Source organism: Pundamilia nyererei, unplaced genomic scaffold, assembly GCF_000239375.1.
Source record: "Pundamilia nyererei isolate P.nyererei 1_Seehausen unplaced genomic scaffold, PunNye1.0 scaffold00026, whole genome shotgun sequence".
Lineage (NCBI taxonomy): Eukaryota > Metazoa > Chordata > Actinopteri > Cichliformes > Cichlidae > Pundamilia > Pundamilia nyererei.
This window is the reverse complement of record NW_005187427.1, coordinates 2,008,118-2,021,882: the sequence shown is the minus strand read 5'-3', so window position 1 is coordinate 2,021,882 and position 13,765 is coordinate 2,008,118. Positions and strand designations below refer to the sequence as shown.

General features: G+C 36.9%; 1 protein-coding gene across 1 annotated transcript in view; it reads right to left on the bottom strand.

Annotated features, from left to right (window-relative positions):
* The window catches only part of gabra6b (gamma-aminobutyric acid type A receptor subunit alpha6b), a 28,739-nt gene that overhangs the window by 13,306 nt on the left and 1,668 nt on the right, over positions 1–13,765 (bottom strand). The window contains exons 4-8 of the mRNA XM_005727754.1: positions 13,209–13,429; positions 11,692–11,774; positions 11,351–11,494; positions 10,914–11,066; positions 6,282–6,559 (exon numbers count right to left, since the gene is read on the bottom strand). Of these exons, the coding sequence (XP_005727811.1) occupies positions 6,282–6,559; positions 10,914–11,066; positions 11,351–11,494; positions 11,692–11,774; positions 13,209–13,429 (879 nt within the window). The remainder of the gene's footprint in view (positions 1–6,281; positions 6,560–10,913; positions 11,067–11,350; positions 11,495–11,691; positions 11,775–13,208; positions 13,430–13,765) is intronic.

The following is a 13,765-nucleotide window of genomic DNA, read 5'->3' as shown; positions in this document are numbered from 1 at the left end:
GAGCAAGATTTTGAATTCAATTCTGGATTTAACAGGAAGCCAATGAAGGGAAGCCAAAACAGGAGAAATATGCTCTCTCTTTCTAGTCCCTGTCGGTACTCTTGCTGCAGCATTTTGGATTAGCTGAAGGCTTTTCAGTGAGTTTTTAAATGTGTTTATCATTTGAGGAAGTTCACAGGAGTGCAAGTCACAAACATTTGATATGCAGGTGTTGGACAAAGATAAAAAAGCTAATGTTTGAGCAGCATTTTAAACCTTTCTATTCTCTTTAAGCTGTATTATTATGGGCTTGATGAATATATCAAGCTCTGTAAAATTCTATAGCAACACTGGGGAAGGGCTGTGAGAGAGAGAGCAGGTCCAGATGATCTAACCACCATTACCACCAGTCATTTTCGAGGTTAAGTTCACTCTTCAGTGAATAATAGTGTATCCTCTTATCTGTGAGTGGTGTACTGTATGCTTCACAACACCAGGCTGTAGCTTCAAATGTCAGCTACCTGTTTCTGTTTCCCTTTTAGGTAAGAACATGCAGTGAGTACACACACCGCATGCATTACTTCTGCATGGTGTACTGCACATGTCTGCAGTTGAGCCAAATGACAAGCTATTGCTCATGATGACAACAGGATCTCTTGGCTTCCTCTTAAATCTCATGGGAGATCAAGTCCTTGTCCCTTATTCACTGCTCTAGTTTTCAACAGACTCACAGAAAGGTTGGGTGCTGACTAACGGATATATGGATCATGTTTGGATGTGGGTCTCCGTGAGTAGAGCAGGTTAAGAGCTACACACGAGTGTGTTTATGTTTCATAGTGTGCGAGGGGGTTAATAGACAGCACGATTTCACTTTCTGTCCACTAAGGAGCCTCATCTCTGTGGGTGTTTGGATGTAAGTGGGTGAATATATGTAAATAATTATTACAAATTAAAAGCCATGGATATTACACACACAGTCACACACAACAGTTATGATCCAATAAGATGAACCATCGAAGGATACGGATAAATGAATGAAAAGACAAAAAATTTCCTGATCATTGTCATTTTGCACATTTAAACCATATTAATCTCACAATCTCACAGGGTTCACGAAACTGTTTTTTGTTTTTGTTTTGTTTTTTTACTTTTATGTACAGTACCAAGAGATTACTGGCAGAGAAATAAGGATAAGAAACAAATTGTTCACACATATATCAAAGCCTTCAAAAACACTGGTGACAACATAACTCTTTTAACCTCGCAAATTCAGTAACACAGAGATCTTGCCCTAGGCGAAGTGAATTCAGGTGACTTCTTTGAATCATAGCATGGTTGCTCAAGGTGATTGCACAGTTTAAGGCACAGTTGCACATTTTAGATGACTAAATTAATTTGCATGACTAAATTACATTGCAAAACTGCTACTAGTATGACTTCTGAAAATTTCAATAAAGAGTTGGTGGGAAACAGTGGGAGGCATGCAGTTCTGCATAGTGTATGGGAAAGTTACTTAACTTTCCTACACTACTGCCATTATGGGAAGTGAAAGTAGGCTAATGACATACATTAACTGGCTTAATGGTTGTAGCTTGTTTCTAAAAAGTTCTTAAAAATACAAAATTTCCCAATGATTAAGCCTGGCATGCAGTCATTTTAGGCTTGGAAACTTTAACTGTGCTGAATAAAAAATGAATAGGCTAGAGATGTAAGCTTCATGTAGCGCCGGTCCCTGGTGGTTTGATTATTTCCTGTCTCATGTTGACTGAAAGATAACAGTTGTTCAGTGTTTTTCACAGCAGAATTTTCTCCAAAAACTGGATGTCCATCGAATTACCATGACTAAATTATTATTTAATAATACCGTTGATAAAGGTGGATATTTATGGTTATGCTTCACATACTGAATTATTATAGAGTTAGCTATAAACATAGAAAAATAGGGGGTGGGGGGGTGGAAGACTGCTAAATGATGTAGAAATAGAAATTTCTAAATAAATACCTGTAATCAGTGCATTCAACAAGTGTTACTTCATTACAATTTTTTTATTAGTCCTTCATTTATTCAGGTAAAAAAAAAATCTGATTGAGATCAAAAAATCTCATTTCCAAGAGAGACCTGACATCTTGGCAACAAAAGTCAAAATGTTATGCACCATCCATGACGCTACTTTTTAGTTAGTGTTGATCCCTGAACCTGAAAATCCTCTCTTTCAGTCTAGTTATTAAGCCGACAGGACAGCAAAAGAATTTCCTTAAAAATGTCCTGATTTATTCAGTGTCTCATCGCCTAAGCAATCTTTTCAAATTCTGTGATTGCAAGTACCCGTGGCTCAACCTCTGCATAAAGATCACATCTTTCTATCTCTCACCTTATTTTTTTTTCTTAATATGAAAAAAATATTTTCTTTATTTCCAGCACTAAATACTGCACCACCTACTCACCACTGGAAATGCATTCAGCACCCGTTACTCACACTGACAAACACTCGATCCCCCATTATGTTTACAGTTGTATATTTGATTCATTAACTGAACCAATTTGCTTTTGTGAGGTTTCCATGCCTGCTGTGTTTTACATGACAGTCATAACAGGTCGTGGTCTTTTAAATCGTGACTGGTAGATGGCTATTTCTATTCCCAGTGATACGCCATTGTTGTGTTTTTTTTCTATGTAATAAAGAGTCTTTCCTCCTACATATTTGGTGAAAGCAGTCATTTTCCATGATGCATCCCTCCCACTCTATTTCTCCTCTCAGTGTAACTTTAATGCATACACACACACACACGAATGCAAACTCACATAAAACACAAAAAACAAACCACACTGGCCCATCATCCATCTCTCCATCTTGTTCCATATAAAAAATAAAATTTTTTTTTTTTTTTTTTAAATGGACTGTGCCTGCTTTCTCAGCCCCCTCTCTGCTTTATTGTGGTGGTGGTTGCCCTCCTTCTTGTGAGCGTGCAGTGATATGCTGGATATTCCCTTAATCTATGGCTCTTACATAATCGGCAGCAACATCATTCACTGAGCCACTGGCTGTCTCCCCGTGTCACTCACTGTGGTTATCACACAGTTACAGGGATGAATAAAGGACTGGGAGAAAGGGTTGGATGGATGATATACTGTAGCTAGATGGATAGATAAGGCATTGTTGAAAGCGATGAGTGAACTATATGGATGCAGGGGACATCGTTTGTTGCCGATGATGTATATACACGGGTTGGTTAGGTGTGTGTTGCAGATAATATCTGCATGTGAGTTATATGAGTGCAAAACTGGAAAAAGTGAAGGTTGTTATGTTTCACTGTTTATGTGTGGACAGCACATTCAAGCAAAAGTAGCAGGAGAGACGCAGAAGGGAGATCTGTGTGTGTGTGTGTGTGTGTGTGTGTGTGTGTGTGTGTGTGTGTGTGTGTGAAGTAGAGAATAGAGGTCTTACAATAGTAGCATAGAGCAGAGAGAGGAAGCAGGGAAACGCAATATTGTAACATTTAAATGATCAAAAGGGTGAGATAGAAGCATTGGATAAATTGCAAACAAAAGCATGATTTTGTGATTTTTCATGTATTGTGTTCTATTTACATTATAGATGTGGCAAATGTCGTATTTGTTCTGTCAGCAAAAAATACGACAGAAAGAATTTAGGGGAAAAAGGTTAAGAGTAGAATCAAATCTATTCTTGTCAAGCAGGACCAACATGCTAAAGCAGGGGTAAGGTCTCCCATTGCTCACAGAACAACCTTTAATTTTCTTTGCAGAATTTCACAATATATCACAAACACTGCATTGACATGATTACTTCATGTATGCAGCAGGGACTTGGCATGGTCTACACTTGTTAAAGCCTGCCTTTCTCATTTACATTCAAACAAAAATTTAAGATTTTTTTCAGGTAATTTGGTATTTCTCTTATGTTTCTGTTTATTATATTTGTTGAATGTCTTTCATGAAAGGCTTTGCTGTTAAACATTTTTTAAAATATTGTTATTGTTCTTTTTATTAGATATTCGACTGAAGACAACACTCATGTATCGAAAAAAAAGTTCTTTAAATTGAAAGGCTGTTTAAAATAAAGTGAACAAAAACACGAATCTGCCGTAACACTAAAATGGGAACACTTCTAATATTAATAAATTGGAATGCAAACTAAATCTTCACTAAACAGAGGATAAACAACAAATATGAAAATGAAAGTGGTTGGTAAATGGACTACCATTATGGACTATATACCACTTTTCTTAAAGTGCTTTATACAATTTGCCTAATTCACCCCCATTCATTCAAGTACATTTTCCTATGATTTTTTTTCTTTTTGGTAAGTGTTTTTTAATCTAAAATTCATAGAAGTTCTTACTCTTATGGATGCATTGGAGAGCAACTCGGTGTCAGTATCTTGACCAAGGATATTTGGCATGCAGACTGGAGCAACCAGAGCTCAAACAACCAATTTTACCTGCTCTTTCTCCTTCAAAGCGGCCTTTAAGATTTAATAAAGCAGTTTTCGGACACAAGCACAATTGTGTGATCCATCACATTGCTCTGTAGAAAGTCTGATGCTTTCAAATTGCTGTAATTGTATCCCTCCAAGAAATACTGGCCCATGTAGGAGTCTTCTGCTATATGATGGATACAGACTCAAAACTCCAGCTAACTCTTTTTGCATTTGTGTGTCCATGGAGCATTCTCTAAAAAATGGCACAAATAACAGGAGTTGTAGAACTAGTCAAAAAAGACATCAAAGTGTGTGGCTCCGGTAGTGACATGGCTTTTGATGCACACTGTGTTGACGCAATAAGTACAGACTAAGCTTTAAACATTGATCAATGAACAATCATTTGTCATGGAGATATCGGTCACAGTGATGAAATATTCTTGTCATCGCTGGCATGAAGCTGAAACAACTATACGATCATAAAACTGAAGTAAATGTGGTTTAAATCATTTTACACTATAGACAGAATATAGTTCGAATATGTGTTTTCTCCCCACGTGGGTTCTCATAGGGAGTACTACCTACATTTTTCCTACAGTATGGCTTTACAGTGTAGAGTGCTCTAAGATAACTCCTATTGTAAATATCAGAAATGAATTGAACTAAATTTGAATAATTACATTTCAAGTTGTGTGATTCATTGCTGTTTTTCAAGTTCCTTGGAATAAAATGACAGCTCTGCTCTTTATATCACTGCCATCATGAATCATTGCATCAGAGCTCAGTTAACAATGGCTTTTTTTATTATACATACAACTTCGTCAGACACTTTTATATAGTCAGAGTTAGCTAAAAAAAAATTCAGGTGTTCAGGTAATTCAGGTCTTTTTCAGCAAACTCTTTTCTAACTCAGGATTAGACAATTCAGAATTCAAGAATTAGACTCAACGTGAGTTAAGCAAAAAGGTTGCATATTGTAGTACTCGCCTTTTTTAACACAATTACTATTTTTTTTATCTACTGCTCTCCGTTTGCCACACAGATGTGCTTATGTCATGCTGACAGAGCCAGCATAAACTGTGAAAAGAATGAAACGCTGAAATTGTTATATAACAGCACAGAGCAAAGAATGGATTTCGTCAGCTAAAGAGAGACAAACACAAGCTAGACAGGATGAAAAAAAAATACAGAAGCTTAGCAAGATACCAGAAGTCAAGTCAAACCTCAGATCTAAATAAACACAATGATTAGGGAGAAGAACCTGATATGCAATATATAGAGATGATGTCATAATGCGCATGTTATATACCTCAACCTTAGAACCACAAGCACTTTTGGCCACCTCATTTTTGCGTTTTTAGCCCTTCCCAAACAAATGACTCATACTTCACAAAAAAAACTGCTTCCCACCTTCCTTGAGTTATAATTCAGAAAAACCAAAACTAATAAGTAAATTTCTAGAATTTGTGTAATTCAAATAGGGGCATATCAATATGTGCAAGCCATTTCACAGAGCAATTAGTGCAAAAAAATACATAAATACACTTTGCTTAGTATTAGCCAGATGTTACTGAGCCACATTTTTTAAATCCCATGCTTCATTCATTTGCTGGGATTAACCAATTTCTAATGTTTAAAGCTGGAGCTAATACTATACCATCACTTTCTGCATGTCCTTTACTGGTTTAAGTAAAGAAAAGCAAAAAAGTAAAGGTGGCATTTCTCTACTTTTGTGATATTAAGTGATATTAAGATGTTTTATCTGAAAGAAACAACAGCAGGCTGGTCATCTTCAATTAGCTAATTATCAGAATATTTGTTGATACATGTAAACAGAAGTTTGAAAAGGTGAGTTAGACTTACTGAGGACACCTCTACGTCATTCCCTGCGGTCACAGCGGGAGCAGCGGCCGCAGTTGCTGCCTCCTGAGCTGCTGCCTTCATGGCCGCTGCTTTCCGGTGCTCCCTGTTGGCCTGTAAGGTGGAGAAGTAGTTGACGGCGGCAAACTCAATCAGGGCGGAGAAGACAAAGGCAAAGCAAACAGCAATGAACCAATCCATGGCTGTGGCATAGGAGACTTTAGGGAGTGAGTGGCGGGCACTGATGCTGAGCGTTGTCATCGTCAAGACAGTGGTGATACCTGCATATGGGAAGGAGACAGCAGTAGATATATTGTTAAATAAGGATGCTGAGCCTGCCTGTTTAAATTGAGCCTTTTTTTTCTCAAAATCTGTAGATCAAATCTTAGAAATCATTTATCATTTTACCCAAATCTTCACAGCACTTATTACAATGGTGTTTAACACCAAAAAAGAGAAAAAAAACTATTTCACGCATGTCAGGATTTTAAAGAGAAAGCACTGCTGTTCAAACAGAGGGCCAAAGGATTGTCTGAACACATTTTATTGGATGTATATGAGTCAAAAATCGAGCTTTCTGGTTGAAATGAGAAGTTTCTGTTTGGAGAAAGGAGAACACTGCATTCCAGCAAAGGAACCTTATCCCATCTGTGAAACGTGGTGGTGGGAGTATTGTAGTTTGGGCATGTTTTGGTGCATCTGGTCCAGGGCAGCTTGCCATTAGTGATGAAACAATAAATTCTTAATTTTACCAGAGAAAACGTGAAAGAAAAAGACAACCAGTAAACAAACACTGATCGGTCGTTCTACCAAAAAGTTTTTGTAGTAAAAGAAAGATTATTTTTTGGAATCATCAAGGTTCTGATATACATCCAGCAGAAATGATGTGGAAGGATCAGGATAAGCAGTTCACGAGCAAACCCACTAACAGTGCAAAGTTGAAGCTCTTCTGTAAAGACGGATTTGAGAAAACTGGATGTTTAGGTGTTCATTGCTTTTCAAAAAGTAAAAACATTAAAGACACTGACAGTAACAATCCACACACAAATATGCAATACTGGGACATTTGTTCCTAAAGAACAAAAAAGTTAACAATTTAGATTAACAATGATTGTTAACCTAAATATTGGGAGAAATCTTACAGTTTCTTCATGCAGTTGCTAAATTTGAGATTTCAAATTTATACTTTCATCAAAATATCAATAGTATCAGCAATATCCATGATGAAACTGCAAACAAACCATCATGATGGACTCGTACGAGTTACTGATAAATATCATAATAAGCTAACTTGACATACACATTTATACATCTTCTTCTTCAGCTGCTTCCTTTAGGGGTTGCTAATGGATCATCTGCTTCAATTTCACCTCATCACTTATATCCAATTCTATCATCCCTACTCTCTGCATATCCTCGTTTGCTACATATATATGAACCATTTCTGTGGTCTTCCTTTTTTCGTTTTGCTTAGCAGCTCCATCTTTAAGATCTTTTCTCCAATATACCCCGTGTCCCTCCTCTTCTCATATTCATACCATCTCATCCTTTTCTCTTACTTTCCCTCCAAATTATTGAACCTGAGCTGTTCTTTTCTGTTCATTTCAGCTGTTCATTTCTAATCCTGCACCTCCAGGTCCCAATCGAAATCATAGCATCGTGTTATTAATATTTATAGAGAAAGATATACTTTAAAAAAAGGCACATTGCACATCATACAACAAAAGATACTGTGTAACACTAGTTAAGATGTTGATGTCATAAAGCTTTGATAAAAATATATGTGTATATGATGTAACAAGAAAATAACAGAGCCAAGCAGAGCATATTTTTCCCATGGAATATTTTTAACATGTGGCAGCAGTCCTGTTTTATGGCATATAACTAGAATGTGGCATTTCAAATCAGAAAGTGTTGCCAAAAAGTCACTTGAGGGAATGCTAATCTGTCCATAAGCAGACTAACCCCTGCCCCCACATTGGCACATCGGTAAAAAGAGACCGAATATCTATAAACATTCTGGAGAAAGACATCCAGGCTGTATGGTATTTGCTAATATTTGTTTGCTTGTCTAATATGAGGTACAGACAAGATGATGGAGAGAGATGATCAGAAGAAAGAATGAACATGAACTTGAAGCTTAGACTAAGACTAACAGACTTCCTTTTAGTAGGAAATCAATATACATGTATATATATAATTATTTTTATTTTTATTTTTTTTCTAAGTAATTTTCATTTGGGAGAAGAGTAGTTTATCACACAAAAGGTCCATTACATGTGCATTTTAGATATAACATTTAAGACATAGCCCCTAATACTACTTAATTCATGAATAGAAATGATCCGTAGTTCTTAATCCTTAGATAAGAATTTCCCTTTTCCCCACCCAGATTCCTTCCTTATTAAGTCAGATAAAGATGCTGACAATGAACATCTCTTTTAATAGCCCATTACCAAAGTACATATCTAATTCACTTTCATCAAGCTAAAGCAAGCAGGGATAAAGGGCCATTGAACACTGTTCCCATGGTTTACCAAATGTGCACTGTAGCTGTGCACTTTTCATTAGCATTGTAGGAACTTATGGGGGTTTTAATGCACCTAATAATGTCTCAAAAACATTTTCTACACAGCACTTTGATGGTAAAACCTAACAACCCTCAGATGCAACCTCCTCCAACAGTCAACCAGTCTGACTGTTTAAATCTGAAGCACCAGTTAAATGACTGCAAAAGGGAGGAGGAACATGGAAAGAAAGCCTGTCAGGGTAGGAGGGAGAGGCAAAAGAAAAAGAAAGAAAGAGTGTGGGAGGGAGAGGGATGAAGTATAAAGACAGGATAGAAATGAAATGCTTGGGGCATTTATGGGCTTTTATAAGAAAAAAAGCAAGGTACAAATTAGGCCACACTCAATTAAGTCTGTAAGACTTGTGCTCAAGGGACTTTCAGCTCTTAGGTTGTTGACAATTCAGCACGCAATATGGTATGGTTTAATGCACTGTCAGTGTCAGGCCTGTCTCCAGAACAAAACAACCTAGGATGCATCTGAAGAAAATAAGAGTGCACTAGCTCTGGTTACCTTCCAAATAATGATTATCGGATTAATACACACAGCTATTCACTGTTTTCTGTTGTTGTAGCAAATGTATGTCTTGTGAAGTCAAAGAAGTGTTTAAAGTGCACAAATGAATTATGACTTCATAGACACAATAATTGTTTGTTTTGAACTCCCTTAATACATGTTTTGTATGTTTAATATTCTTACACCTATAGGTCACCTATAACTTATCTGTTCTTCTCAAACGTAACTAAACTGTCTATCTTTTAGTCACAACCCAAAACTTGTGTGTTAATTCAATTTATTCAAGCAGTGGCTTTTTGGCCATCACTTGCAATGCAACTTGTTTTGTACATAATCTCTTGTGTCCTCTGTCCTCGATTGAGAATGAGCAGGTTTTTGGGTTTGTTTCGGTTTTTTTTTGCTTGTCTGTATCTTTTCATTCCAGCCAGTACTGAGTGAATTGAGAACAGCAGGATGAGTGAGGCTAATGAGTTGCCACAGATGTGCTTTCTACATGAGGCTTCAACTTCCATGCAAACATTAATGACGGGGATCTATTCTCTGAAGGAGAATGCAGATTTGTTGGAGCGCTGGCTCGTTTCCAAAGACAAGGGCTAGCACTGCTTCTGTGCACAGCTGCATCTTGAGTTTTACAAATAATGGAAATTCAGTTAAAAATGATAGCAAAATCTGTGCACTTTTGCACATTACCCTCACTTTTTGCATCTGTGCTTTTTCTGTCTTTCTGTTGCTGTCATTCCTCTTAGTCTATCTCTGTTTTTGTTCAGTGTATCTCACCCTTGCTGCTCCTGAGGCTAGAGCTTGGTAGCAACTGTAGCGTAATGTAATGTGAGCAAGCGGAACCTGTGAGTGCTCGGAAAAGGGCCAAGTAAACATCCTCCCCCTCTCAGCCCTTGCATGACCAATTTCAAAAAGGACATCTATTCCCAATTAATTCAGCTCCACCATAGTGGAGGAGGAATAGAGATAATGAAGGTAAAACCTGACTGTGATGACTGTGGTGGTCTTTGTTCTATTGCAGGAGGTTTCATTTTAAAGACAGCTCATTGCAGTTTAATTTAGGGTGCAACAAACAGAGAAAATATAGTTGCTTAAAGTTTGTAAAGTGAGAGTCAGGAGTTGTGGGGTCAACCAGTGGGCGGCAAGTCAATAAATCCAGACAGTTTATTATTTGGCTTTTTGATACTTTGATACTTTACTAAAAAGAAGTAAGCCACAACAAAATAATGGATAATGTATGCTTGGCTATTTTGTTCAGCTAATTAATGGGCACTCAAGTTGTGTCATAATCTGAAGCTAACTGCAATGGTGCAAAATTAGAACTGAGAAAACCTGAATATTTACAAAAATTTGCCAGAGTTATTTTTGGAAGACAAACTGAAAATGTTCTTCAGCGTTCCAAATATTTCAATCCAAGTAGTCAATGGCTGTGTGAAATGTGTTAGCTCTGGAGTCTACGTCAAAATCCCTTTTTCTGATATTTTTTTCAAATCTTGAAACTGACATTGAAATTTATACACTAAATGAGTATGAGAATTTAAGGAGCTCTTACCGAACACAGTCCGAGCTGGAACTGATTCCTTATTAATCCAGAATGAGACTTGGGCCAGGATGACAGTCATGATACAGGGAATGTAAGTCTGAATCAAGAAGAAGCCCATTTTCCTTTGCAGGTGAAAATGAACGGTCATAATGACATATTCACCTGGAAGAGTAAATACCAAAAAGATTTGTCAATGCTGAGAATTTACTTGACATGGTTGCCATCTGATGAATACACCAGTCTTTTAATACTGACTGGTGAAAAGTATTGTTCTATTTATGATGAAATTTTTAAAAAGAATGCAAGTTCATGCATGACATAACATTCCACAAACATGTAATGGTAAAGAGTTCACTGATTCACTGAAGTGTCCTTAGCAGGTTTTAGTTTTAACACAGTGACCACTGCACACTCTTTATGAGAGGTGATGTTAAACATCTGCTCACCTGTATTGGATTTTAGTCTCTCACTGGAAACTGTCTGACCAATAAGGTCATACTGCAGCAAACTGGATGATTCTTGTGGCACTTCAACAGACGACAGAGGACCTTTCTTCCATGTGTACACAATTTCACTGATGGGGTAAGCATCTAGACAGCATGGATAAAAAGGGCGATTAAAAATGAAAACTTTCAAAAATTCACACACACATACACACATATGTATGGCATTTCAAATTAAGATCTTTGACGATATCTTGTCAGTCATCTGCTCAGTGACAGAGTAATCAGTGATTGAAAGTGACACCATCTGTCGGGTGAGTAAGGCTGAAAAAAAACTAACTCACAACTCCCAAACTTAAGTGGGCAGGCATGGCCGTCCATGGGGAAGTTCATCAGACGCATGGGGCACTCTGCATTTATAGTTAATCTGTAGGAATAGAAAACAGTTTAATTAAGTGTATGATTTATATTTCATACTAACTTTATAAACACTGCTCTTTCAAGCTGGGTCTGGTGTGGTGCCATTCAGCATTATAGCAAAAAAACAAGTACAGAATATAGGATTATACAATATTTTTGGTAACATAGATGACCTAAAACCTGCAAGACCATTGCACTGCGGTGAACACACAACTTGGCGAAGGACAACCGTGGATAACACATTTCACAAAGGATGTTTTTATTTATTTATTTATTTTTAATGGCAGAGGAAGAATCCCATGTTTGTTGTCTGCTCATAAGTAAAACATATACTTACATATTTTCATAACTTATTTATAACTTATTTTTAATAACAACTTAATGTTATTTTCTATTTGTATTTATTTTATTTTATTTATTTGTTTATTTACTTGTAAAACACATTTGATTCTTTGGAATTATTCAAGTTATAAAATTCACAGAACACAACATCTTAATAATATCCTTAGTTGTTAAAACATTTCCAGTGATATTATATTGGTTTTATTGTTAATGTAATAAATGACTTAGGTTATTCAGTTCTACAATGTTGTTATAATATTCTTGTTTACCAGAGTGACAGTTTATACAAGAACTCACAGCTAATAAGCAGCTCAGAGCTTTGAGGAAATTTCTCAGGCTCACAGACGAAGGGGGGGGAAACTGATCCCAAATGAAATGATTCAAGTTAAACTACTTTAAAAAAAAAAAAACTTGATGAAGTAATTCAGAAAAAGTTTAGATCTTTTACCCAAAGCTAACACAAGGACAAAATTCAAGCTGAGACTGTAGAAACTGCATCATTATACTCACAAAACTACAGTTAGCTTATCTGTTATTTAAACATCTATTGCCTTCGAATGTATTTTCTTTTCAGCCAGTGAACCAATAAATGTAGCACTACTTCATATATGTAAAAAAAAAATAAAAAATAAAAAAAACAAACAAGTTGGTTTGTGTCTGCCATCTTGTCTATAGCCCCCCACCCCACCCTCATAAAATCTGTAATGTAGATAAAGGTGGCATCCCTTTATTGTAATATAGTTTACAAATTTTCTTAGATAAAGCCTTTTTATTTACTTTTAAATGTTTTAGAGTTCATCCACTTAGATAATCTAATTAAAAACAAAAAAATCTGTTTTTGTGCCATTATTGACTCTAGGGGCTTTTTTTTTCATTCTGCATATCTCCTTTTGGAACAAAGCTGGAGTCATGTTTGTTTGAATCACTTTCCAGGGCTGTTTTCAGTATCAGATGGCACATATCTTGTTTTTGGAATGGCACGCTGTTTCTTTTCATGTCTGTGCATATTCTTGGATGCCTGTTCATCTAATTTGTTTTCCAGGTCTGTGCTCTATTCCGGTCTTGGCTAGGTTTGAATCTCACTGTCCAGCACTGTTACCTCATGGTGTAGAGGATAGTTCCGTTCTGCATGATGCGGAACAGCTTGTTGGGGGTAGTCATGTTGTGAGAGATCGACCTCTTGCCATTGCGGAAAAATGTGTCCGGTGTCCAGATCTTGCTGACCATCAAGTTGTTGAGCCGCAGGATCTCAATGGGGCCCTCAAATTTTAGTCGTTCGTCAATCCACGTCTGACGAAAGAACACATCCATGGTGTATTCCTGGATGGAGGTGAGAGCGTGGGTTACGAATGTATTTACTACTACTATGACCACTCCTACTGCTGGTGCTGCATCTACTATCTCCTGCCATTATTATCTGCTTCCCCCGGAGATAATGGCAGATGGGTTTGTGAGCCATGGTTTCGAAGGAACCTGCTGGATAGAGTATTGGCAATGTGATGAATTGTTTTCTCTTTCTCAGTCTCTTTTTCTTTCTGGAGGATTATGTTATTAATGCCAATACTGCCAAAACTAAAACCTTGTTTATGATGAAAACCCTCAAGACATAGCATATTGTACACTTTGGTCACGTTTACACACACACACACACACACA